General features: G+C 34.2%; 1 protein-coding gene across 1 annotated transcript in view; it reads left to right on the top strand.

The window, feature by feature from the left end:
* The first annotated feature begins 1,833 nt into the window (after nt 1-1,833).
* LOC111054821 (cadherin-99C) overlaps nt 1,834-25,748 on the top strand; it is a 98,593-nt gene continuing 74,678 nt past the window's right edge. The window contains exons 1-4 of the mRNA XM_039441771.1: nt 1,834-1,930; nt 8,389-8,454; nt 14,844-15,022; nt 17,849-17,971. Coding sequence (XP_039297705.1) covers nt 1,843-1,930; nt 8,389-8,454; nt 14,844-15,022; nt 17,849-17,971 — 456 coding nt within the window. The 5' untranslated portion in view covers nt 1,834-1,842. The remainder of the gene's footprint in view (nt 1,931-8,388; nt 8,455-14,843; nt 15,023-17,848; nt 17,972-25,748) is intronic.

Here is a 25,748-nt window from a genome sequence, read left to right as displayed (position 1 = left end):
GGAATCGAGTGATTCTTCTGGAGAGTACACTCACCCTGGTATTATAAATTTTTTCTTCACCGGAGTATCCATGGTTCCATGCCTTCAGTAACAGTAACAGTAACAAAATATCCTTGGAAACGAAATACTTTTTTTAAATTTAATTATTTGTTTGCAACGTCATCTCACTCGACTGATGCATCAGCTAAATGATATGAAACATTATCATCCACCCTGCTATGATTGTCTAAATAATCATGGAAATACTATCACTGGACATTTTTGTCTCTACTATCTACTTCTAGAATAGGCTCTTCATTAACTAACTTTTAATTTTTATTGTTTGTTTTTTAGTTTATTGTGATTATCTGAATAATTGATATGACAAAATATGTAGGTAATTGGAATCAGTTTGATATGTGCTTTATAAATAAACGTCAAATACTTTATCTATTTCATAATCCATACTTCACAGTTTTGTTTTCATACTCTACTTTATAATGATTTGTGATACCCGAACACGTTTTCGTAGAATTGACTTATTCAATATCATTCAATAGAAAAATTGTTTCAGATTATTTTTCGAAAGGGTTATGAATGTATCAAAATTTGAACGAGCCTTCACTCTAGTACCAATTCATTGTAGGTACTCGTGCATCATGATTATTGCTTTATGGTATATTATTGCTTTATTAGTATTCAAGATAGTGACATAATAATGGTTTCACACATTAAATTTTTATAGTTGAGGTTGAGTTTCGATCAACTGGTCCCCATCCTATTTCCTCTTATACTTGATTAATTAGCAGGTGAATATAATTTACTCTCAGCTAGATCCCTGTGTTTCAAAACAAGCAGAATTGATATATTTTGTAAACAAACTATTTTATTCACCAGCATTCCAACAATTCTCTTTTTCAATTATTCTACTGTTTCCACATTGTAAAGAGAATAATGATTCTTGTTCTCCATTTATGCACTTGCAACAGAACAGCTGATAGCTGTCAGTTGTATGCTTTGTAGTAAGAAGCCATATAAATAAAACCACTTCTACTGAATATAAAATATTGGACAGATATTGTATGCAAATAAGTTTCGGAGCGTGAGCTTTTTATGTGTTGCAAATCCGTTGGTCGAACACAGATTAAAGATACTATCAGGCTCATGTTTATGTAAAAATCATAATAACACCCTAAGCCAGGTACAGGGTTACCTTCGAGTGGCTTAATCCGAGAAGTATTGCTTTGTTAAGCTGTTTAGAAGTTTTGTAAACATAATTTTGTAAAGCTTTGTTAAGCTGTTAAGAATTTTTGTAAACATAGTGATCTAAGCTTACTATCTGTTTGAATGGCTATTGTTATACATCCTATTCCACATGTCAGTGTCAACTGCATATTTGTTATCAAGCTTGATGAATTTTAGTACAGTAACACAATTAAGATGTAGAATGTAGAATGAATTTGAGGTTCGCTAACATAATGAATTACTTTCAATACTGTTATATTGTTACCTCTTCTCTTCTTAGTTTATATAAGTTTCTTATTAGTTTGATTTTACAGTAAAATTCCCCAAATGGCGGAGATGATTCGACACACACACTCAATTAAATCGACTCAATCATATCACTTGGGGCACTACTATAAAATACATGGTTCAATAACGTAAACTATTGAAGTTAATTATTGTTATTCATTTCTTAAGTAATTTCATTCGCATAGGAAAATATCTTCGATTTTCCTATAAACTATTTCTATGTTATTTAATATTCATCTCGATTCAAAATTTTAAATTTTTTTGATGCTATTCCTCTTTTAACTCATTCCTAATTTGAGTTTCGATTTGTTTGTTACAGGAGACGGTGCCATGCCACAGGGCATGCCGAGAATGGGGGCAGCCCGGGCCACTCTCCTCAGCCTCCTTCTATTCGTAGGGGAGGCCATCGCAAAGACTGGTACGTGCAATATACATGATTTTGTTTTATATTTTCTTGAATTTTCTATTTCATTGAATGGGAGAATGATAAGCTCATCACACATACATTTTCTCACAATACACAGTTATGCTAAGGCATTTCCCGTTTCTTCAGCCAATAAATTTTTAAGCAGTTGAAGACGTTTCTTGATCTGATGCAGGGGATCTGGTTCATGTAATACTTCAATACCTGTTCTAATCCAGGTAACAGGGAAAGTGTGTCAAATAATTCAAAAAGATGTTTATAGAAGCATGGGGAAGAGAGATGCAGGTACAATACAGTAGCTTTCTGTGTTGTGAAGGTGATATTGTGGTGGATATCCATATTGAATGAAATAAACTTGCAGTTGTTGAAGACCATTGATTTATTCAAGCAATTTGAGATACTGAATCTCCAGGATTTTTATAATTATTAATTTATGTTTGAAATTCATTCTCATTCAATACAATACTGTATATGTTTTATAGCAGAGAGTTTCAGTAGATTTTGAATTTAGAGATGAATGTATGCAGTAATAAGATCAAAGCATGTTGTATGGACATCTGGGCATTCACAGGAATCGGATATAGAGACCGATGAGCTGTGGAGATTTATAGTGGATGGAGAAGTTACATTCGAAATAAAGAGTCAGTTGAAGTGAAAATTACACACAAATTCCCCAACAATTCAGTGACCCAACAACATGCATTAGGAAGATAGAGTAATTTCAGAGGTCGGGTCAGAAGAACGAAGATTTACATTCTGTTCTGTATAATTTGAGCAGTATAGAGCCTGAAGAGGAAATCAGTGGTCGGAAAATAGAAAAAAGGAACGATCAGAGGAAGAAGCTACATCGAAGATAAAGACGTGAACTGATTGATGATGATTTTTTCAATTGGTCTGTTTTAGTCCTTCTCCTATTCCGAACAGCCTCGATTGTTGCTCAAATTGGGCGTCTCTTTTACCAATGTATCTCTGATTGAACATAGATATTTATTTCCAACAACAACACGGTTGGAAACAAACAGAAAAAGCAGGGCCGGCCATGTTACTTTCGATTTGAAGCGACGCCTCTGAAGAGAAATGCTACGTTCATCCGAGACAGTTGGCCACACCCTGTGTCTGTATCATGCAAATAGACGCTTGCTTTCGGCGATTTCACGTGTTCATCTCTTGCTTCTTCTCCTTATTCTTTTCACCTGTTGCTCTGCCGCTGCTTCACTTACCTGTCAAGCGGCTCTTCAGCTTCTCTTGTGAAGCACAGAGAAAGTACTCAACTCATGATTTTTCTTGTCATTGAAATGCACTTTAAGAGAGTTACGATTTTCTCTGAATGCAACCGTATATTATTTTGAAATGTTTTGAGGTTGACACAGCAGAGGAGAGTAGAACTTAGAGCATAGAGAGAGAGGAAAGCATAGAGAGAGAGAGAGAGAGAGAGAGAGAGATGAAAGCATAGAGAGAGAGGAGAGCATTAAGAGCAAACTTCATGACACCTATAAGTTTAAATTGCCAATGATAATTAAATATAATAATTAATACGGAAAAATTTTAATACGTATATATTGCCCTCCATCATACTAAATAAATAGTTGAAATCAACTTTCTCATGAAGTTACAAAATAAAATGTATGACTGTCAAATAATTTTAATTATTAGAACAAATTTATGGATTTTCAATCCATATTTCTCGCTCCAGAACGAAGAGCCATTATAACTTTCCTTTAAGTAGAACTTGAAGAATTTTCAATAGTTGTTCGGAGCACTTGAACATCTTACAAATGGAAGGGTTCTCCCCTTCCAAATTCCGAAGGATTTCATATGATTTAGTCTAGTAGTATGTGGTCCATCATTCCGTAATTTGCGCTTATATTTCTTTTCTATCAATTATCCTCATGAAGGCTAATGGTAGTACATTACCAGACATTATTTTCTCTTGTCTAGTAATATACTAGTAATGATTATACTTTACTAAGGTAAAATGTGAATTTTTCATATTCAATTCAGTTACTGTAGGCTATTTTTATTACTCTATAATACAACTGTATATTTCTACTATTTTTCAAATTATTCTATTTTTATAATTAGCTAATTTTATATTTTTTTCTCTTGTATTTTCCATCTTTTTTATTAAAAATTGTATTATGTTGAAAATTATTGTATTGTGTGAAAGAGGCAAAATGGGGGTTAACCTGTTGTCTCCAAGAATAAATAAATTATTAATAACTAATTTATAATAACTGTCATTGGATAATTCATAATAATATCTATCAGTAAGAAACAATTTTAATCAACTTGATTAATATTAGGTCTCAATAAAAGGCTGAATGGATAATATCGATGTTCATGCTTCAGTGAATATACCCAACTTTGGCCCGGTTTCACCAAGCTTAGTCAAGAGATTTAATCATGGTCAAGCCGGGTACGCTTCAGCCTATATGAGTGCACTGGAATTGCTGATCGACATAGAAATCACATGCTCAGTGCACTAGTAAAGTGTGTAGGCAATTTTACCATGTTCAAATGTTTCGACCAAGCCTGGTGGAACCGGACACCAAAATAAAAATATCAATGTGTCAGTCTTATTTTATGTTAAATAATGAAAATATTCTCAGTTCAAATCACTTCAAATATTAATAATTCTATGGAAATTATTGCCGACTGGCCTAGTCGAGTGGCCGGCAGCGTAAACGTCCAGTCTGTTAGAATAATTGCACCTAGTAGTGGATTCGAATCCCTCAAAGAAATATTTGTCCGATTATCGCTCATCTTATTACCCAAGCACGAAGAAAGCTTGATAAAGCCCGGTCCAGACGCTCAAGTTTAGCTTCAGTCTTTTGCTCAAGCAAAAGTCGGAACATGTAAGTCGTTGCGTCTGGACCGTAAAACGGATGGGTCTTCAAGCTTAAGTGTCAAACTTAAAATGTATCGGCCGGGAATCTTTTTACCATCAAACCGTCCGTCTTTTGCCTATCCACCAAAACCTAAATTTATTTATTTATTTCATTGGCAATTACAGATCATAATTATAATAAATATAATATGATTGGGAGAAGACAACAGGCATAGCCCAAAACTGTCTTCTCCCAAATTTTTACAAATAAAAGTTTCAAAAAAGAATAAGGTTAAGATTTCAATTTCAAAACTAATGACTAAACTAAAAATTTTGAATTTTGATATTTAAAAACTGATTTAAAACAAAAATATTTCACTCAAATCTCTACAAATTGGAAATTTTTGTATTGAGTAATTTTACTAAATGACGTAAAAATGGAGATAATGATTTCAGATTCGGATTCAGCGCCCTCAAATTAATAAAATGCCTCGCGAGTACTTGAAAATAAGAAAGTTCTTTTATCGATTTTATATAACGCTTTTTTCTTTCTTGATTCTCATGATACTCTCAGAATTTGATGTTGATATTATGATTCTAGTTGTATCGACAATTATTATTAATATTAAAAATAATTATTAGCATTGGAATGCTAATAATTTGTTTTAAACAATTATGCTAATTTCATTAAAAGCTTACCGAGTTGAAAGCAGAGAAAAGTTGGGAGAAAAAATAATAAGCTACATCGAGTTATCAATATTGCATGCCTCATTGATTGCAATCAATAGTCCACACGACAGCTGATTTTTAATCAAATTACAATGGTTATTAATTGCATGCAAGTAATAATCCACTCGACAGCTGATTTATGATGTCTATAGTCTGATTTTTACGGTAATATTGGCGTTCGAAAGAGACTTCTTTTCCTTTTGTATTATCCTTAAAATGCCAAATTTCAAAAAACCTTGTATATAAGTCGACACGCAATTTAAAGAGGAACATAACATACCTGTCAAATTTCATGAAAATCTATTGCCGCGTTTCACCGTAAATAAGGAACATATAAACAAAATTATAAACATATTTTCAGATTCATCTTGCAATTCTCGAAGCAATGCAACGTGAGAAAATTTGTGTCTTTTCAACAACCAGTCCCTACTCCAATTCTACCTTTCTTCCTATTTTTTACACACAAAACAAAAGTGGCCAAGAGTACTAGCTCTTAGTTGATGACGAACTGAGCTTGTGAGCACAAAAATAGGAAAACGGACGACAAGACGGATACGTGTGGACGCAATTTTACATCCGTCTTTTGCTTGAACCAAACGATCAGTCTTTTGCTCAAACTTGAGCGTCTGGACCCGGCTTTACATACAGTAGCTCAAGAACTCATTCAATTAGTGATTATCCAGCAAAATAATTCATCTAGTACTGATTGATGATATAATGGTTTCAATTTATTGCTATCAGAGTCAGAGATTAGTCATCAGATTAGAAGAGATTAGTCATCATGTTGTGAAGACGAAAAGCATTATAATTATTATTGGTAGAGCTTATGATGAAGTTTCTGAATTGATTCAATGAGAAGAATATTTATGAGCTGGGCTATCACTAAGTGTGTAAGTATAGCTGAGTGAACTTTTTCAATCGAAATGAGAAGGTTCTCTGAGAATTAATCATTGCCTGTGCATGAAAAAAGCTGAATTATTCACACTGAATATTTTTATAGTTTTTTGTCTGGTCAAGTTAATGCTTTAGCCGCCTTTCACCTGATTATTGCCTGAGGGCGATTATTTACAGTCTCAGTAATTAATGTGTCATCTACTTTTTATGCCATCTACTTTTCATCTCCCGCTTATCGGTCACTGATATCATCTGATTCCAAGGTGTCAAGTTAGTTAGCTACAGAATAATAATTATGCCTTATTTTTCGCCAACTACGGAAACAATCTTCTCTAGATCTCATTTCCAAATTCTTACAATGATTCTCGAACACTTCATTCAAATTATCCTCCCACACAATTTGAACATCAAATTGAGAAAATCCGATAATTGACTTCATTAAAGATCATTTTCGAAGCTTACATTTGATTTCATCAACTATATTATTTGAATAAATTGAGGAAGAATACTGTTCTTGAGAGAAATATTGTAAGCCTTTGGATAATCAATCGATTTTAGAATGGAAAATTGAAACGCTGACTGAGTAATAAATTTATAATATTGGTGTTTTATTCTGCTGATGTTGATGCCTACATTAGCTCCAAGCTTATGCGTGGGTAATGGATATTGTTAAAGTAACTATTCTATCATGATTTATGCCTTTCTAACTGAAAACAGGAGTATTGCTTACAATCAGTCTTACACAGAATTACTATATTTTCTTATTCAATATTTTTTTTAGTTTGATTCTCACCCAGCCAAACATTTGAACTCTTGACAAAAATGTACAGAGCGCACGAGGTGGCACGCCTGTTACTTCTCATGCACCTGGACGTAATTGGTGCGTGATTACCGGATTGAAGAACATAAAACTTGATAGAATTCATATTTCCATGTATCTTTAGCTCTAGAATGATAGGTACAGTGGTAATGTATTGAAGTGTTGAATGGTTGTACATTGGGGGTTGCAGATCATACCAAATAAGGATAACAATAGTGTCATCATCAGATATATTTGAAAAGATGTTTTCCAAGTGGAAAGATAGCGGGAATTATGAAGTTCATTACAAGGTACAATCGTCTTATTCTGAGTGAGCCTCTCACCAGATAAGATGCGGTGCAGTCGACTGAAATTCGTGCACCACCTGCCCGCCCATTACAGCTCATCCTTTCGTTGGCATTAGAAGGGTCTCCAATGGGAGCGTGATAGGTTACTTCTGTGAATACAAGACCATTCCCACTTGAGCTGCTAGTGGAGATAGTTGTCTCATGAAACAGCATCTTCAATCTTAATGGCTCACTTGGAAATATACGATTTTGAGATTCAGGCTTTGATTTTTATTCTATCATGGGACTGACTATACTACTAAGTATATTTGAGTCAAATAGAACGAGACAAAATTCAAATACAATTTCTTCATCAATAAAGAAATGTACATGATCTCACATTGAAACAACCCCCTTCTGTTGAACTACTGTTGTAGGACTACCTCAAAAGAGAGTGATGGCTTTAGACGTAGTATATAGCCTGCTCATTGGTTATACCGTCATTCTTCATTCCAGACTCCTATTGATATTCATTCACACCCAAGTTCAGATAAGTCACTATTTCCGAATATGTGATGCAAATGCTAGTATTGTATATTTCTAATGAGTTTTGTAGGGAGAAACTAATACATTTCACTCATTAATCTCACTCGTTTGAGATAAATTCTTACACAAATTTCAAAGCTATAACGCTGGATGTTCTATTTATATGTTCTATTATGTATGTTGTTGTACGTTATTTTATGTTCAAATACTGAATCAGGTACAGATAAGGGAGGAAATTATTTTGAAAAGTGAAGGCTGATGGTGTTTTTTGAATAATTTCGTTATGCATACCAGTTTAAGATCCAATGTAAAACTAGTCATATTTCTCGACTGATTTAATTCAAGAAGAATATTTATTATTCCTTTGCAGGTCTTTGCGATGTAGAAACCGGCCAGTCCAACATCATCCTGGACATTGAGGAGAGCCGGGAAGGGCGTAAGTTTTCTCACTTCTCTAAGCATTGATATTGTTCAAATGATAAATATGTAAGGAAAACACAATTCTACTGGAAACTGCATTATTGATATTGTTCAAATGATAAATATGTAAGGAGAACACAATTCTACTGGAAACTGCATTATTGATATTGTTCAAATGATAAATATGTAAGGAAAACACAATTCTACTGGAAACTGCATTATAATATTGACAAATTCAAGTCCAAGATTGTGAAAGAATATATTCGGAATAATGATTGATGCTATTTATTATGAGACTGATTAATATTTTCAATAATTCCAAACAAGAATCATTTGTCTTAACTTGCTACTATTGCAATCACATAATCAGCTTAGGATTAGGAACCATTCTTTTATGAGGATTACCCCACAAATAAAAACCAAAATATTTTTGTAAATTCCAATAAAATATTGGATCTCTGTTTTGAAAATAGGAAGCTGGAAATCAAACTAAAGTGAATTTATTTATGAAAATCATAATGAAGCTATATTGAAAAATAGCCTTGGCGAGAAAAGTTTATTTATTTTCCTCACCATTCAAGGTATCAGACTATTTATGATATTTGAAATTATCTTTTGAATTCGGGCTGATACGATTCATTGTTGAATTGTGATTTAGCAGCACAATTCCAGTCTTTCAGGTTTTTTCACAAATGTGTTTCCTACTGCACCTATCTAATATCAGATAGCATTGATGGCATCATAATACCCTCTTCCAGTTGTATCCTGTCACAACCAGCTTCGCATTCAGAGTTTCAGCCAAATCTTAAAAAGAAAATACTTGTCAAACGCCATTAAAAGCAAACCACTATCTTTCTACTCCAATTCCAAATCTACATGCTATTGTTGAACTGTTTACACGACATTTGTATGTGTATAACATGGATTTGCTGTCTCGAGGTCGAGAAATTATCTTGTTATCCTCTCAAATGCCAAGGTTGATTGCAAATTGTACTGGAGGCATTGTTTTTGATAGTGTCAAATAATGTGCGTCAGCACGTGATCTACACACTAACTACATTCAATCATGTTCTACTTTCAAAATCACAACCACATTAGCGAAGCTGAACTTGACAAAACATCACGGAGAAATCTTGAACTCCACACATGGACCTTGTACCCTTACATCTATAGCATCAAATAGACAAGGACCCCACACGATTCAAAATTCTACTTGGAAGTTTTACTCCAGAATGATTCTGTGAGAAAAAATACCTCGATGTCTCCTATGTTATTGATTAATATGGAAAATTGTATCGTGTTATGGAGAGACTGCTTGTAAATTGCCAACATCCTCTTTGAAAACAATTGGAAATTTCAAAGCAAATTATTTGAATAGATGAGAGGAAATCATTGGATAATTGACTCAAGTATCTAGTATAATACTCCAACCCTCCAGTCATTAAGACAAAATAATGTGAATATATTTTCACTAATGATTTCTTTTCACTGGTTGCATATAGGTCAGTTTGTTTGTCTACGGCCTATAAAGAGCCAGTAGCTCCAAAAATAGGCAGATCATTCGAAACGGACCATAATTACGGCGGTAGGATCACAGCATTTTCAAGCTCACCTTATAATTACTGTGATTAGAATTTCGCAATATTCTTTGGTGCTTTCATTATGGTTGTTCGGCCCGCTCTGTTTGTAATTGATAGGTTTTCTTAGAGCCTTGAAAGCCCTGTATTGATGGTCTCAACCGATATTGTTATTTGAGACATTCGATACGGCCACCTTACCTCAGTTCATTCCTGCACAATCAATTTTTATGAGAGCAGAAAGCTGTAGGCGATCATTATTTTTTGAAGCGTGCTATTGCATTGAGTGTCATAAAAATGCATTGCATTTGCTCTATGTAAACGAATCAGGTCACGTGGAAACCAGATCTAGTCCATTATACAGGTAATTATTCACACTGTTTTTATTAATTCACTGACACTATGAATGCAAACGCTCTGTGGCTCTATAACTTTATACGGCTATGCCTCTCATAGTTCTCACCCTCATCACAATTTTATACTTTCACATTCTACGAGAATCTAGAAACATAAATTTTTAATCAATTTTTTACATCATTATACATGTTTTATACCAGGAAACGATAAAAAATGCATGAAATAGGCTCATTATTTCTGTATTAATATGATTTCATGAAATATAGAATCCAATCCAATTATTTTTTCCAGGAAAAGGTTAGTCGTTGAATCATATAGGATTACATTTTAATTAATCGTATTTGACATCAGAATAAACTGTGCTTACTGATTATTGAGTAACAGTTGCAGTTGTGGCTGCCCTGTATATGTACGCGAGCGAAAAATGCACTTTTCCTTCTACAGAATTCGACATCTACAATGTTGTATCAATCTTCTTCGAAAAAATTGAATGATTTCATCTCGACGTCTCACCTTCTTTCTTTTTTGAATGCTGCTACGTTGGATTCTCTACTAACCAATAGGCGATTACGCTTATCCGCCAATCCATCTACTTACAACGCGTTAAAGTAGCGCCTAATTACAGGGCGAATTTGCGCGATGCATTTAAAAAACAAGACAAAAACGCTCCATTCATTAGATTTCAGCTTCCAGCGATAGGCATTTACCAGGTTTGAAAAGTGGTCATTAAATTCATCACACGTGGCCGAGCTGTTCAAGAGAATATGGTATAATTTACCCGGATACTGTTTAAAGCGCTACTTCCACAACTTATAAGCGCGAATGGTTTTTAGCAGTCAGCAGTCATCAGTCACCCTACTTTATCATGATTCATGTAGAACACTGTAAGCTTATTACAAACGTGAGTGGTAAACGTGTAACGTGGTTACTGTGGCTGTGGTAAACGTTGCCGGATTATTCCCTTTTTGATTGATTCTTGTTAAACTTTGAATATGATTTTCAGTTACTACAAAAAACAGTTAATAACTGTTATCACAGGTAAAAGATAGCATATGATTGGTTTATGCTGTATTTTCTTTATGCTTCCATCAAGAATAAAACTGGATGTGTTCTCGCAAATGTTCAGCTACTCAAATTTGATCTTAATCTTATTGTCATACCTTCTGTGAAGAAAAGATTATTCGTTCATTTGGCGAACAGTCAATCTTACACGATCCGTCGTTTTTCTCTACTTTATTTATAATTTTCTATTTCGAAATTTGATTCTATTATTTTATCATAAATAACATATTTTTTTACTCTTATTTTGAAATCATTTTCGTCATTTTCATTGGAGGAATCCGTTAATCATGTAATTGAGTTTAGAATACTCCTTTCTATTGATTTAATGTTGAATCATAATGTACTTTTTCCGTTCTTTCATGATGTGTAGAGATAATTTTGATGACACTATTAATATGGAAGTGTATTTCTACCTGAATTATTAATCATAGCATCAAAAACATTGATTTTTTTGCTTCTTCACTTGCAAAACAGACAATAGAGGGGTCATAGAGGGTCCAACACTGTGATATAACAAAACTTCTCATTCTATCTTGAAAATGCCCTCATCACTCTCTATAGTTGACAATCTTTATACAATTTGAAAGAATGAGAATATTCTACTTTCCTGCAAATTCCAGGGTGTATTGAGTAATTTGAGGAATTACCAATCATTTGTGCATTGTATCTTGTAATCTTCGATTCCACTTCCTTCACAGCATCCTCAACTCCCAAAGCCTCCACAAAAATTGAAGGAAACTCATAACGTATCCTTCTCAACTGTCAATTTTGCAAGTGTTCTATTTTGTAGGAAGTTTTAAATAGTACAGAAAAATACTTAGCTCCACTACAGACTTTTCAGCTTGTCTCCATTGAATGTCTCCTTAGAACTTAGCAATACTCATCAAGTAGTGACCTGATTCTCAACTGACCATGCAACCAATACATTCACTTTCACGCTGTGTTCTTTCTTGGGCGTCATTACCCTAAACAGCTTACACAAGGATTCGGCAGTACAGATTGTTACTTGTAAAGTACACAGTTCTCACACCCATATGTAACATTGAGTAATAATGTTGTTACATTCAGTTAGATCTTTCTTCCAGATAATGTATGCAATGGGATCAATATTGCTGAATAGTCCACGTGGGTATACTCGATTTATAGTTCTGCTTGAATCAATTCATTAGCTTTAACCGACTCATTGGTGGATTGGGTCACGAAATAAAAAAGTACTCTTGTTCTTTAATCCTTGATTAGGAGTACTGTAATACTCATCCGCCCCGTCTCTCAAACTAAGAATCGGGATAAATTAAATAAATAGAATAGAAAATTGTTTAAACCACAGACTTAATGCTGACACATTAATGTGTCTGTATTTCAATAATTTCAATCATCTTATTTATAAATACAATTATCAATGATCTATGATGATAGATATCATAATCTGAAAGAGGAAAACTACGCTTAGCTTTTACTATTCCTCTTTCAAATGTCAATGGCAATGAAGTCCGAAAGTGTATGGGAGTTATGTGTATGTCACGCACTTCACATTCCTGTTCCGAGAATACTCATTGAGTATTAGATCTGTGGTTTGACAATTTCCTAGTCTTTTTATTCAATATAAATAAAAACCACAAAATCAATTTCACAGCTACACAAAAAGTAAGAATCGGGTTTCACCTCTGCCCATTGAGTATATTCTCAATTTCTTAATTTTCATTTCATCCTTGATGTTTCCCTTGTAATTTTATGATTATCATTACTGTGCTAAAGTCGTGCGATGTCAATATAAATGCAATTTATACACTTCAAAGTTGTATACACATACTCGCTAAAAAGTTAGTTATTCCAGAATTGAGAGGTGTTAATTGCATTTTCAACCCATCAAAATAATCCTCTTTCCACCACTCTCTCTCTCGAACTCAATTTCTCACGTTCCTGCGTGAGAATTAGTAGTATGCTAGATGTTTGTGTGTTAGGGATACCAGTTACTGATATTATAGCATCATAAAAATTGAGAAATAGTCTCCTTGAAACCTTTTATCCTTTCCGTGGATAATCATGGATAAATTCATTTTCATAGCAATTATACTGCTCTTTATTCAATCAGGAATATAATAGTGGATATAATCATAGAGAAACGATAGCATAAGTAGATATCCCATGGTATAGGGCGTTTATGTCGCAAGTTTTACTGTTATCCCAAGCCAATAGTTCACTTAGTTCTTTCCCATGCAGCTGTGTGACGCTGGTAGTCTCTCAAATTGTGACGTTCATTCACTCTCACCCCAACAAAACAGTAAAAATTTACAATAATCGACAGTAATCGGCTTGAGATAACAGTAAAAGTGGCGACACAAATTTCCTATACCATGGGATATCTACTTACGCTATTGTTTCTCTATGACATAACCGATAACATAACGGATTCACTTTTTGTGTGTAAATATGGGTACATTCAATTTCTGAAACACAATTTTTCTCAAACTACCATTTCAAATTCAAAGATGTATCCACGGATACTAGAATACCATGTTTTCTAGATGCATTGGATGTATCTAATTGGATTCAATGATGGATTAATGGATTGATGGATTGAATTTCAAATTTCAAATTCAAACATGTTCAACATTCGTTCCCCTGAAATTATGATTACATAGTGTACTCGAGAAGGCATTTTGTTATTCACCTCTTAAAATGGACTCAAATAAGAAACCTAGAAATAGAATAATTCTCCAAGGATTAATATTTTCTTAGATTATGATATTTATGCATTGTGATTTCTCTCCAGCGATCAAATTCACTTTCATCAAGTTTCAGATTCGCATTTGAGAACAGTACTGATGAATTATAGAAAAACGATAATATTACTGCATCATAATAATACTTGTATCGTAGATTGAGCAGTGAACACTGTGATCAGAGATGTAGAATGATGTTCTCCCATGAAGAAATAAAAGCCCAATATTATGCTTTTTTCTATGGAAAGGTATTATTCTTACAAAACCCAGGTTTCAATTCCTAGGGCATCACCAGTTTCAACTCAACCTACAATAATAATGATGATTCTCTGAACATTAAAACCTGGGTTTTGTATAGATGAAACCCTTTTCAGTAGAAAAGACTTCATATTGAATTCATTTTTCAAAATAAAATACGATATTCTGGCTCCAGTTGTATCCATCCTCTTCGATTCCATACTCATTCATACATGTTTTTCAATAATAATTCATAATTAGGGTCTATGATTAATTGAAGGAAAAGAATAATTCTTCCTTTTCAATTAAGTTATTCAGTATTCAACAGTATTCGAGCACTCAAATTCAGAACTATAATTTCTATAGTATGTTATCCTATAATTTTTATAAAATGGGTCACATTAAACTGTTGAATTTATAAAATAATGCATGATATTTTATCATTTCAGAGATGAACCAGGAGACGATACCACCAGAACTTCCTATTCTGGGGGATCCTTTCACAGACATTGCATTGGATTTAAACTTTCCGAAAGGCAATCCAATATTCATCCTGAATGGGAAGAAACTACAATTACTTGCCCCACTAGACAGGGATCAAGATAATCTATCTCACATAGTCTTCCAGGTATGTAAACAAATTCATACTCTTAATTCTCCAAGAAAACTTGGAATTTCTGTTTTCAAAATTTTCCTCTCCCTAAATTGAATGTGTTTCCTATGACAGTACTAATTTCAATTTCATTGATTTGTAAAGACAAATTTGAGACAAATTAGGAGACATCAATCTCCTACATATTTTTAATATTCTAAATTTATTCTTTATTCATGCCATAGGCTATATAGTCCAGTCACTATATACATTGGTGCATGCAATTTATATTGTAGTTCTGATTTTTTAATATATTATTTGGGTACATAAGAGAAGTCCAGAACCAATTTCTTCATGCAAAATTTCCTTGTGCTAGATACAGAGTGGCCCAAAAATCTCGTATTTTCGGCTCATTTTCCAGTTCTCAGCTATTTCTGCCAAATCTCGTAATCGGACAGAAAAATTTGCTCCCGCCTTTTTTTTAGATTATAAAATTCTGAATAAAATGAGATCATTCGGAACTCTCTATCTACAATGAGTATTGAGTTATGATTTTCAAAAATGAGTGAAATTTGAAGAAAAAATCAATTTTGATGAATTTTAGTTTTTGATCAACAATATCTTCCGATTGTTACCATTTAGATGTATTATTCAAAATCCCTCTGGGCGTATTTTTGTGCTCTACAATCTGGGATCAGGTAGAGCGCTCTATCTTATAAAGATTTCCAGGTACACCTGACATCAATGCTCCTTGTATTGTGAAAAACACCTAATTTTCAGCTTCAACCATCATCACCAACTACATTGTCCTCACATTGATATTTCGCACAATGACATAAAATCATGATATTATGTTCTATAAGAATCACCCATATTCCAATACCCAAAAAATGGCCAATTTCAATATTCAAAGCTATGTATCTCGGTAACCCCTCATTATAAAAATCATTACTTGATCTTGAAATGTACAATAGAGTTTTCTCCTTCATCTGCTCAAAATGATTCATGAAAAAATATGTTCGTAAAGTGAGTTTTGATTGTTGAAAAAAATCCGGAAATTGAAGATTTTTTTCTCATATTAACGGTTTTGGCAGTTCTGTGATAAGGATAAGTCATACAAGACAGATTTTAGGCAACTGAGCTCGTAGAGGATGAATTTATCTACAATTTGGAATCAATCGTGAGTTCACATGATGAATCTGACTCGTTTTAGAAACTCTAGATCAACAGTAAAATAACGAAAAAAAATGTAAAAACTGAAATCGCCATTTTTAAAATCTCCTGTAACTTTCGAATTGTATTGGAATCGAAAGTATTATTTATTGGAGTGGGTAGAGGGGGGCAATTTTCACATTCTCACTAGATTTGGAAATTTTATCAGAAACAAGACACGCGGCTTTGAATATAGAAATTGGCCATTTTCTGTATATTGGAATATGGGCTTAAGCACACTAAACAATAGATTTTCCATTTTTCGACCGAATTTGACTTATGATGCATGAATTTGGACCGCCTTGACGAGACGAGAAGAATGAAGTGTAGTACGATGAAATCTGAGCACTGTATCAAAAGTTATAAGTGTTTGAAATTTTGATCCTTGAGGTGTCCTTAAGCGCGCCTCTGCACTAGGAAATAATGAAATTAAGTGCATCTAACGGGTGATTCTTATAGAACATAATATCATGATTCTATGTCATTGTGCGAAATATCAATGTGAGGACAATGTAGTTGGTGATGATGGTTGAAGCTGAAAATTAGGTGTTTTTCACAAAACAAGGAGCATTGTTGTCAGGTGTACCTGGAAATCTTTATAAGATAGAGCGCTCTACCTGATCCCAGATTGTAGAGCACAAAAATACGCCCAGGGGGATTTTGAATTATACATCCAAATGGTAACAATCGGAAGATATTGTTGATCAAAAACTAAAATTCATCAAAATTGATTTTTTCTTCAAATTTCACTCATTTTTGAAAATCATAACTCAATACTCATTGTAGATAGAGAGTTCCGAATGATCTCATTTTATTCAGAATTTTATAATCTAAAAAAAAGGCGGGAGCAAATTTTTCTGTCCGATTACGAGATTTGGCAGAAATAGCTGAGAACTGGTAAATGAGCCGAAAATACGAGATTTTTGGGTCACTCTGTATCTTGCACAAGGAAATTTTGCATGAAGAAATTGGTTCTGGACTTCTCTTATGTACCCAAATAATATATTAAAAAATCAGAACTACAATATTAATTGCAAGCACCCCGTTTTTTATGTCTATATTGACTGGACTAATAGAGATGTTAGCATCAACAACAACAGTAGCATACGCTATTATTTAACATTCAAAACGTAACAATTAAAATTGATATAAATCTAGTTTTATCTTCGTAAAATATTCGTTATACGACTTCGTAATCGTATCTTCTAGCCGTTATATTATATTTCCTTTCAGTTAAAGCTTCAAACTCGATCCACATCAAGGGATACTGTAAAGAAAATAGAACAGTTTTTTCTAATAAGCATTGGATATGATTACAGTAACTTACTAATGATTACGTATAGTGATGGAAGATTAGTATGAATATAAAGCTACTCAAGAATTGAACGTTTTTCAGAGACTGATAAATGAATGGGTATCTTCTCCGTTCTCCATATTTGAATGAAATAATGGATAGGAAAACCGAACTCATGAATAATGGATAGCATAACTACTATCAAATCTGACTAGCTAAGCTTGAAGATGAAAAATCAAATTTGTTATTAATGATAGTAGTCACTCATGTGAATGAATATCATAGCGATTCTCAGCTTGATAATTTGAACGACGTTTTCTCGTTTTGACTATTCTTTTGGTTTGTTGTTTGTACAGGTCACCTGCACCGTAAAAGCAACCAACAGAAAAAAAACTCTTCCCGTGATTGTCAGGGTGTCTGACATTAATGACAATGCTCCTCAATTCATCAACACACCTTACGAAGTGACTGTGTCTGAGGTAAGTTTACTCACATATTTATTCTACTCAGCTATTTTATTTTTCCCAGTTTTTATTTCATACAAACAACCTTATTTACAAAATAGTTTAGAAACGTTTGTCTTGATTTTCCTTTCATTCCTTTGTTGAATATGTTCCAATTGCTCTGATTTTGCTAAAAAATATTAATAATTCTTGATCAATAAGTGGGAGTTCAGCCTACTCAACCGATTCTTGACTGAAATAATAATTTATTCCTTTTTCCTTATAATTACAATCCATTTTTCATTCCAAATTTCTGTCTCCCCCCCTATCCTACAGCGATCATGTCATATATAGAAACATAATAACTCATCATTCAACGATGGCTATCGTTTATCACCTTGGTAGTTATCATTATTGATTTATCATCATTAGGATCATCACCATCAACTACTGATGTAGTTTTATCATCATAATCATCATCATCATCTTCTTCTTCTCCATCAATCTTCATGGCTGGAGAAGATACTGTTGTCTCCTAGCAAGACTCTAAGGCACAATCTAGGAGTGTATTTTGCGAGTAGGACACTCTTGTCGCCATTATCGGACTACAAGTACTAATGTGCTCTAGGGACAGGTGATTAGTTTTACTCGAGGTTGATTTTTGTCCAGCGTGATTTATGCAGCAGGCGATAGTATTGGACAAGAAGTATACACTGGCCGCAGCCGGATAGGTTCACTATCCTATTGACATAGGTCCGATGACACGCTTCAATGATCGGCGGGCGATCACCTGATCACCGCTGACTGCATCCAGAGACAGATTTATGTGGCCGCTGATATGCTCCGGCCACCCCGCTCACTAACATGCTCTTCCCTTGTTGCTCAGTCTTATGTCTCTGCGTGAGTTGTAAATTTTATGAATATTTTTACTCGCATGCTCACTGAACCGCTGCGAACAACTAATAGCTCAGCCTTACTCCATACTCGCTATCATCTACTTGAAATCCCACTTTCAAATAGCGTCGTAATCTAAACATATCATCCTCTATCACGTTTCTCCAAGGCTACATCAACAACACTAACAACCCACTATCAACGTTGATCTTGGTTGTGGCAGTGCAGCTCTAAAGATGCAATCCACGGCAGATAGAGAGAGAGAGTGCTGCGGCTGCGGCTGCGGCGACAAGTGAATAAATGGAGCAACAACTCAGTGGGTAGTTGAGCAATAAGGAAGCCTGAGGGAGATCCATTTATAATAATCCATGCTTGAAAGATAGAGGTATGACAAAGAGAACCTGACTTGATACAAAATATAAAATACCTAACGTATAACCTAACAAGGATTAATGTATTCATACTTATGGAATATTGAATTACCATTAGGCATATATAGAAAAGCATTGTTGGAGCTATTCTCAGATTCCGGCTAAATTATATAAACATTAATCGATAATTTATGTTTCAATAATAATAATATCAGTATGACAAACTAGGTTCAGGTGAATAAATCTAATATTTTTTGGTTCACAATTTATGCAGGGGGAGCTGATTTTTTCACTGAATTTAGGAGGGGTGCGTCTCCTTAGACAGCTTGAGAAGGAGTTGGTCACCCATGGCTTATAATTATTATATCATACATATATAATATATATTATATTATACATTGTATATTGATTGCTGGATACTTGGAAATGTATATTCAACAATTTCAAGAAACACAACATTTATTAAAATGTTCTTATATCAGCCTTTCACAGATTGCTGGAAAACATTTTAAAGTTATTATTAAAAATCTATTTCCAATCCTTCGAAATGTGTGATGTCTTTTGTTCTATACTAGAGATTACAACTAACAATCCTGTTAGATTATCCATAAGTAAGAAAAAAATTGGATGTTTGAATTTGGACGTTTGAATGATCCAAGGAGATTAAAGATTTTTACTTCAATTCTAAAGAAAGACAGTAACCGAATATTATCTTGCTGTTACCAAACCAATACACATTTCACTGAGAGTTACAACGGACACATTGATGTGAAGTAAACTCTTAAGTAAAAGGTGAATGAGAACCGTCCAACGTCCCGACATGAAAGAAAAGGAATTTGAATATTATTCATGAAGCACAATAAAAAAGGCTCACACTTTGAATCAGTTAATAAGTATTCCAGGCATGGCCATTTCGTCACAGGGAATAGAAACCTCATGAATAATATTTCTAAATGTCCTACCCCCACTCATAGTGATTTATAAATTGTTAGTTATTCGAAGTTGATTACAAAGCACAGCTACTGTTGAGAAAAAATAATGTTCAAATCTATTGGTATTTCAGTTCATATTGACGGTTTATTGCTCAAACATTTTTAATATTATTTTTTCGCAACACACTTGGAAGTCTTCCAGCTGCATGCTATAATTTTTATTAATGTGACTTCTGTCTTTGTATTTCGTGAACAAGCTTTTGATTTCTCCATTTTCTAAAGCTTGTCAATTTTCTTGGTAGTTTTTGACTTGGATGTCAAGTATAATGATGTTATTCTTATAACCTACTGCTATTCAATGATGTTACAACATATTTTTCTGGCCATTCGATATTCTGTCGAGTTTTTATTGAGTTGTTCTGGCGGGTCGTAAAAGTCGATGAAATTTTGGTCCAGTCATGCAAAAAAAAAAAAAACGTTTAGAGTGAAATTTATTCTTTCACTTATTTGTATCATTGTGAAGTCTGTCTTGACATTTTGAGTTTGAAAATTGAGTTGAAACATTAACAACTGGTTATTATGTGCTTAGGCAAAGTTCAAAGTGTTTTCAATGCCGTGAACAAATCCATTGTTTCGACATAAATATAATAAGTAATTGACATAGTCAATATCGACGAAATGTACCTCTTCCTCCAGCTGCTCCAGTTACAATATTTTTATTATTGTGTTCTTTGTGTAGTTATTCGTATATTGATATTATCCTATAACAGTATGGTTCAGCCTTCTGGTTAGCTGAAATGAAAAATCTCGATTCTATGAGGAAGCAACATTTATGAAACCTGAAGCCTAATCATAAGATCAGGAGCTATATACTGGTAAATAAAGAGGATAACTGTATGAACACATTCAAGAACTGGTCTTTTATCTTGAAGATTCTAGTTCATGAGTATGAGCTCTCACTCTTCAGTTTTTGTTCTTTTGGACCAACACTCCCAGTTTCAGTTGGAGATCATAATTTTTGATAAATATTCAGAATATACTCACATTCTTATGAGAGAACTCTTTGGCTATGACATTGTTAACTGGAAGTTGAAAATATTCCACTGCGATATCTTCTTAATATTTCTGAAAATAAATTGAAAACCATCTAGCACTGTAACAATGAATTACGCTGATAGAAGTGAATCAATTGATGTTGTAAATTCACTCAGCATTTAAATTCTCGCTTTGACGAATCAACTTCCAGACAATTCTGAAAACCATGGAGACAATTGAAATCATTGCTTGGAGATATTTCTATTCTACTTCTATTCACCATTCATCTCCATAATAGCTGATAGAATTGTACTGACTTTTTTATATTATAATAATTACAATAGATGCTAATATTTTCATTGGCTTTAATTGAATAATGAATAATGCTTTCATTAAGAGCATTATCTTTTTCACCATAATTGATGTCTTGAAGAAAGCTCCCTTCCTCAACCTTAATTCAGTTCTCATTCTTGAAAACTAAATCCTATGTGATTCTGGATTAATCCTAGAAGCATTGCAATATTCATTCTATTCCTTGAAGTTCTTCAACCAAGATTATATTGCAGATCAAAATCTTGTAAACTGGCACATCGATTGAAAAACTTTTCAAGATTTGCACCTGCAATACCTACACGACTCGTGAAAGTTTGCAGAAACGACGATGTTTGGTCACATGATTGAATCGAAGGAACTCGTTTGTAAAAACGAATGTTGGCTGTATGAAAGTGAAAGCTTAATTTATTCTAGCTAAGTCGAATTACTTGCTGCATTCTTGTGTCGGGGTGACATTTGCACTGTGTTGTCAGCGCTGAGTTGCTGAGACGAGGTGAGACATCTTCAATCTCATGGAGATACGATGCATTCCAGACCAGTCGTGACATTTGGTCCGCATTGGCGGCACGTATCTAACGCATGTCTCAAACTTCTTACAACTGGCCGAGTGATGTATCGCCCTCACATATGATGTGATGCCGCACCAACGACCTGGATACACGTCAACGCTAAATTCGTTCGCTTGTACCTGTCAAATGTGATAACTTCCATCATTTATCTCCGAGGAGAGAGCTTCGAAAATCAAGTATTGTATGCTATGTTATCACCCCGTCCACACAAACTCAGTCTATTCCTTTAATAAATTACTTCCTGATGCATAATGCGCTCATTTACATTATTATGGTGGAGAAGTGGAGTTGATCAAGTAAGATTCACTGAAACACATACTGTGTGATATTTTCATATTATCAGTAACCATACTATTGGTGCATGAGGCGTATCTACTACTGGTACATAAAGAGGATAACTGTATGAACACATTCAAGAACTGGTCTTTTATCTTGAAGATTCTAGTTCATGAGTATGAGCTCTCACTCTTCAGTTTTTGTTGTTTTGGACCAACACTCCCAGTTTCAGTTGGAGATCATAATTTTTGATAAATATTTAGAATATACTCACATTCTTATGAGAGAACTCTTTGGCTATGACTTTTCAACACTGGCAACATTGTTAACTGGAAGTTGAAAATATTCCACTGCGATATCTTCTTAATATTTCTGAAAATAAATTGAAAACCATCTAGCACTGTAACAATGAATTACGCTGATAGAAGTGAATCAATTGATGTTGTAAATTCACTCAGCATTTAAATTCTCGCTTTGACGAATCAACTTCCAGACAATTCTGAAAACCATGGAGACAATTGAAATCATTGCTTGGAGATATTTCTATTCACCATTCATCTCCATAATAGCTGATAGAATTGTACTGACTTTTTTATATTATAATAATTACAATAGATGGTAATATTTTCATTGGCTTTAATTGAATAATGAATAATGCTTTCATTAAGAGCATTATCTTTTTCACCATAATTGATGTCTTGAAGAAAGCTCCCTTCCTCAACCTTAATTCAGTTCTCATTCTTGAAAACTAAATCCTATGTGATTCTGGATTAATCCTAGAAGCATTGCAATATTCATTCTATTCCTTGAAGTTCTTCAACCAAGATTATATTGCAGATCAAAATCTTGTAAACTGGCACATCGATTGAAAAACTTTTCAAGATTTGCACCTGCAATACCTACACGACTCGTGAAAGTTTGCAGAAACGACGATGTTTGGTCACATGATTGAATCGAAGGAACTCGTTTGTAAAAACGAATGTTGGCTGTATGAAAGTGAAAGCTTAATTTATTCTAGCTAAGTCGAATTACTTGCTGCATTCTTGTGTCGGGGTGACATTTGCACTGTGTTGTCAGCGCTGAGTTGCTGAGACGAGGTGAGACATCTTCAATCTCATGGAGATACGATGCATTCCAGACCAGTCGTGACATTTGGTCCGCATTGGCGGCACGTATCTAACGCATGTCTCAAACTTCTTACAACTGGCCGAGTGATGTATCGCCCTCACATATGATGTGATGCCGCACCAACGACCTGGATACACGTCAACGCTAAATTCGTTCGCTTGTACCTGTCAAATGTGATAACTTCCATCATTTATCTCCGAGGAGAGAGCTTCGAAAATCAAGTATTGTATGCTATGTTATCATCCCGTCCACACAAACTCAGTCTATTCCTTTAATAAATTACTTCCTGATGCATAATGCGCTCATTTAAATTATTATGGTGGAGAAGTGGAGTTGATCAAGTAAGATTCACTGAAACACATACTGTGTGATATTTTCATATTATCAGTAACCATACTATTGGTGCATGAGGCGTATCTACTACTGGTACATACTACAGTACCTGTCAGCAAGATATCATCCTAGTATGATTTTGTTGCCAGTAATTATGCTCTCCTCTTGTTCTAACTCTTTCTACATAACGCGTAGTTTTTCTTATTCGCTTTCCTAAATAGAATATTATTCATCTCGATGCTATGTTCGTCCTATTTCGTGACTGATTTGGCAACCGATGTGTTCTTTACTACCTTCCACCGGTGTGTATCTCAGTCAGGAATGTGTCATATATATATATATAGCGAGTTTTTGCAACTTCAGTTATTTCGCTTCTCGCACCCCAATCGCCATCTTTCCTTATTTATCCAGTCTCCTTCAAAGAGACCTCTACTCTCCATTTGAATGTGGACATTGGATACCCATCTCTTTCGCGGTCTACCACGCCTATTTCTGTTCGCTGGTACCCAATTCCATACTTTCAAAGGAAGTCTTCCTTCATTCATTCTGCGCAGGTGTCCATACCATTTCAATTGTTTCTCTCCAATGACATCCATTATCGTGTTTTTGCGCTCATTCTCTCTCTTATATATCATTCCTGATTCGATCCAGCAACGTCAATCCTAAACTCCTCCTCCAGTACATCATTTCCGCTGAAAGAAGTTTCTTATTGGAGGGATTCGTTCATGATTACACATGACTGCCATGTTATTTAAACTGAGCAGAAAGCAATTGACCAAATTATTATCTGCGGGTGACTATATACTATTCCTTATACATTATTCCTCACAATTCATCACTTATTCTCATTATTCATTCGCAGTCCATGCTTCAGAAAAAAAACATTGAAGTGCATGTTATGTGGGAGATGATAGGATTTCCTGATGAAATTCCTTCCATCCTTCCTTCATTTTATCATGATCAGTCCACGTGTTTTTAAAATTCAATAAACAGGTGAGCTAGTCGCATTTATTCACCTTAAAACATGTTCAACTATCAACTTTGATAAGACTTCAACACTGACCACTTGCTACTTGACTACATATTTTATTTCTTACTTTTCCTATCAAAAATAATTTAGAATTTACAGATGGAAATCCAATTTCCATCTAGCTGTTTACCCTGTTGGCAATATTTGCAGTAGCAGAAGTCTTCGGGGTGAATTACAGCATTTAATTTGGGTTTTCGTTTAATAATAAATTATTAATTTAGAATTTAATACCCTACCTGGAATGAACTGATGCTATGCAATCCACTAGAAGGGTGAAATTGTATTTGTATTATTATGAAGAGAGTTGAGTACCGCTGAACAGTAGCATTGAAGAACTCATGGACTGGAATCTGTACCTACAGTCTGCACTACTTATATAGTTCAATGCTGATCAAAATATGCGGTTACCATTTCTGAGTTAAGAACGTAATCCTGAACTTGGCTGTCCAAGCTCAGTTATGCGGTTATCAAGCGCATTCATGTGCTGGCGCCTATGTAATTTTCGTGTCTCATTTGATAGATGAAATAGGAACAAGAGTGAACATATTAGTTAAGAATCCGGTCACACAACATGTTCCACTAGCTTGTTATTGTAGACACCTGACTATTTTCTTATCAAAATCTTCTTTTAGAATAAATTTCTGTCAAATTCAATTGGATAGCTAGCTTAATTTTCTAGTAATAACTTTCGCGTCTGATAATTGATAGTTTTTTGGAACAATCAGCCAACCTCCTTATCCATTTCAACCAAAAACCTTTCTACTTGAGGATGAGTTATGATGGATCAAAACATCAGAATTTAGAAATTGAATATTCATAAAAGTTTGTTAACGATTTAATATTATTTTTGTAGTTTAATCTGTTACAACGGCTAGTTTGCAAGTGACGACTGAATCAATTTGATCAAAGTGT

The sequence above is a fragment of the Nilaparvata lugens genome, chromosome 1 (genome assembly GCF_014356525.2).
Source record: "Nilaparvata lugens isolate BPH chromosome 1, ASM1435652v1, whole genome shotgun sequence".
In the NCBI taxonomy this organism is placed as follows: domain Eukaryota; kingdom Metazoa; phylum Arthropoda; class Insecta; order Hemiptera; family Delphacidae; genus Nilaparvata; species Nilaparvata lugens.
This window is presented reverse-complemented; position numbering and strand designations above follow the sequence as displayed.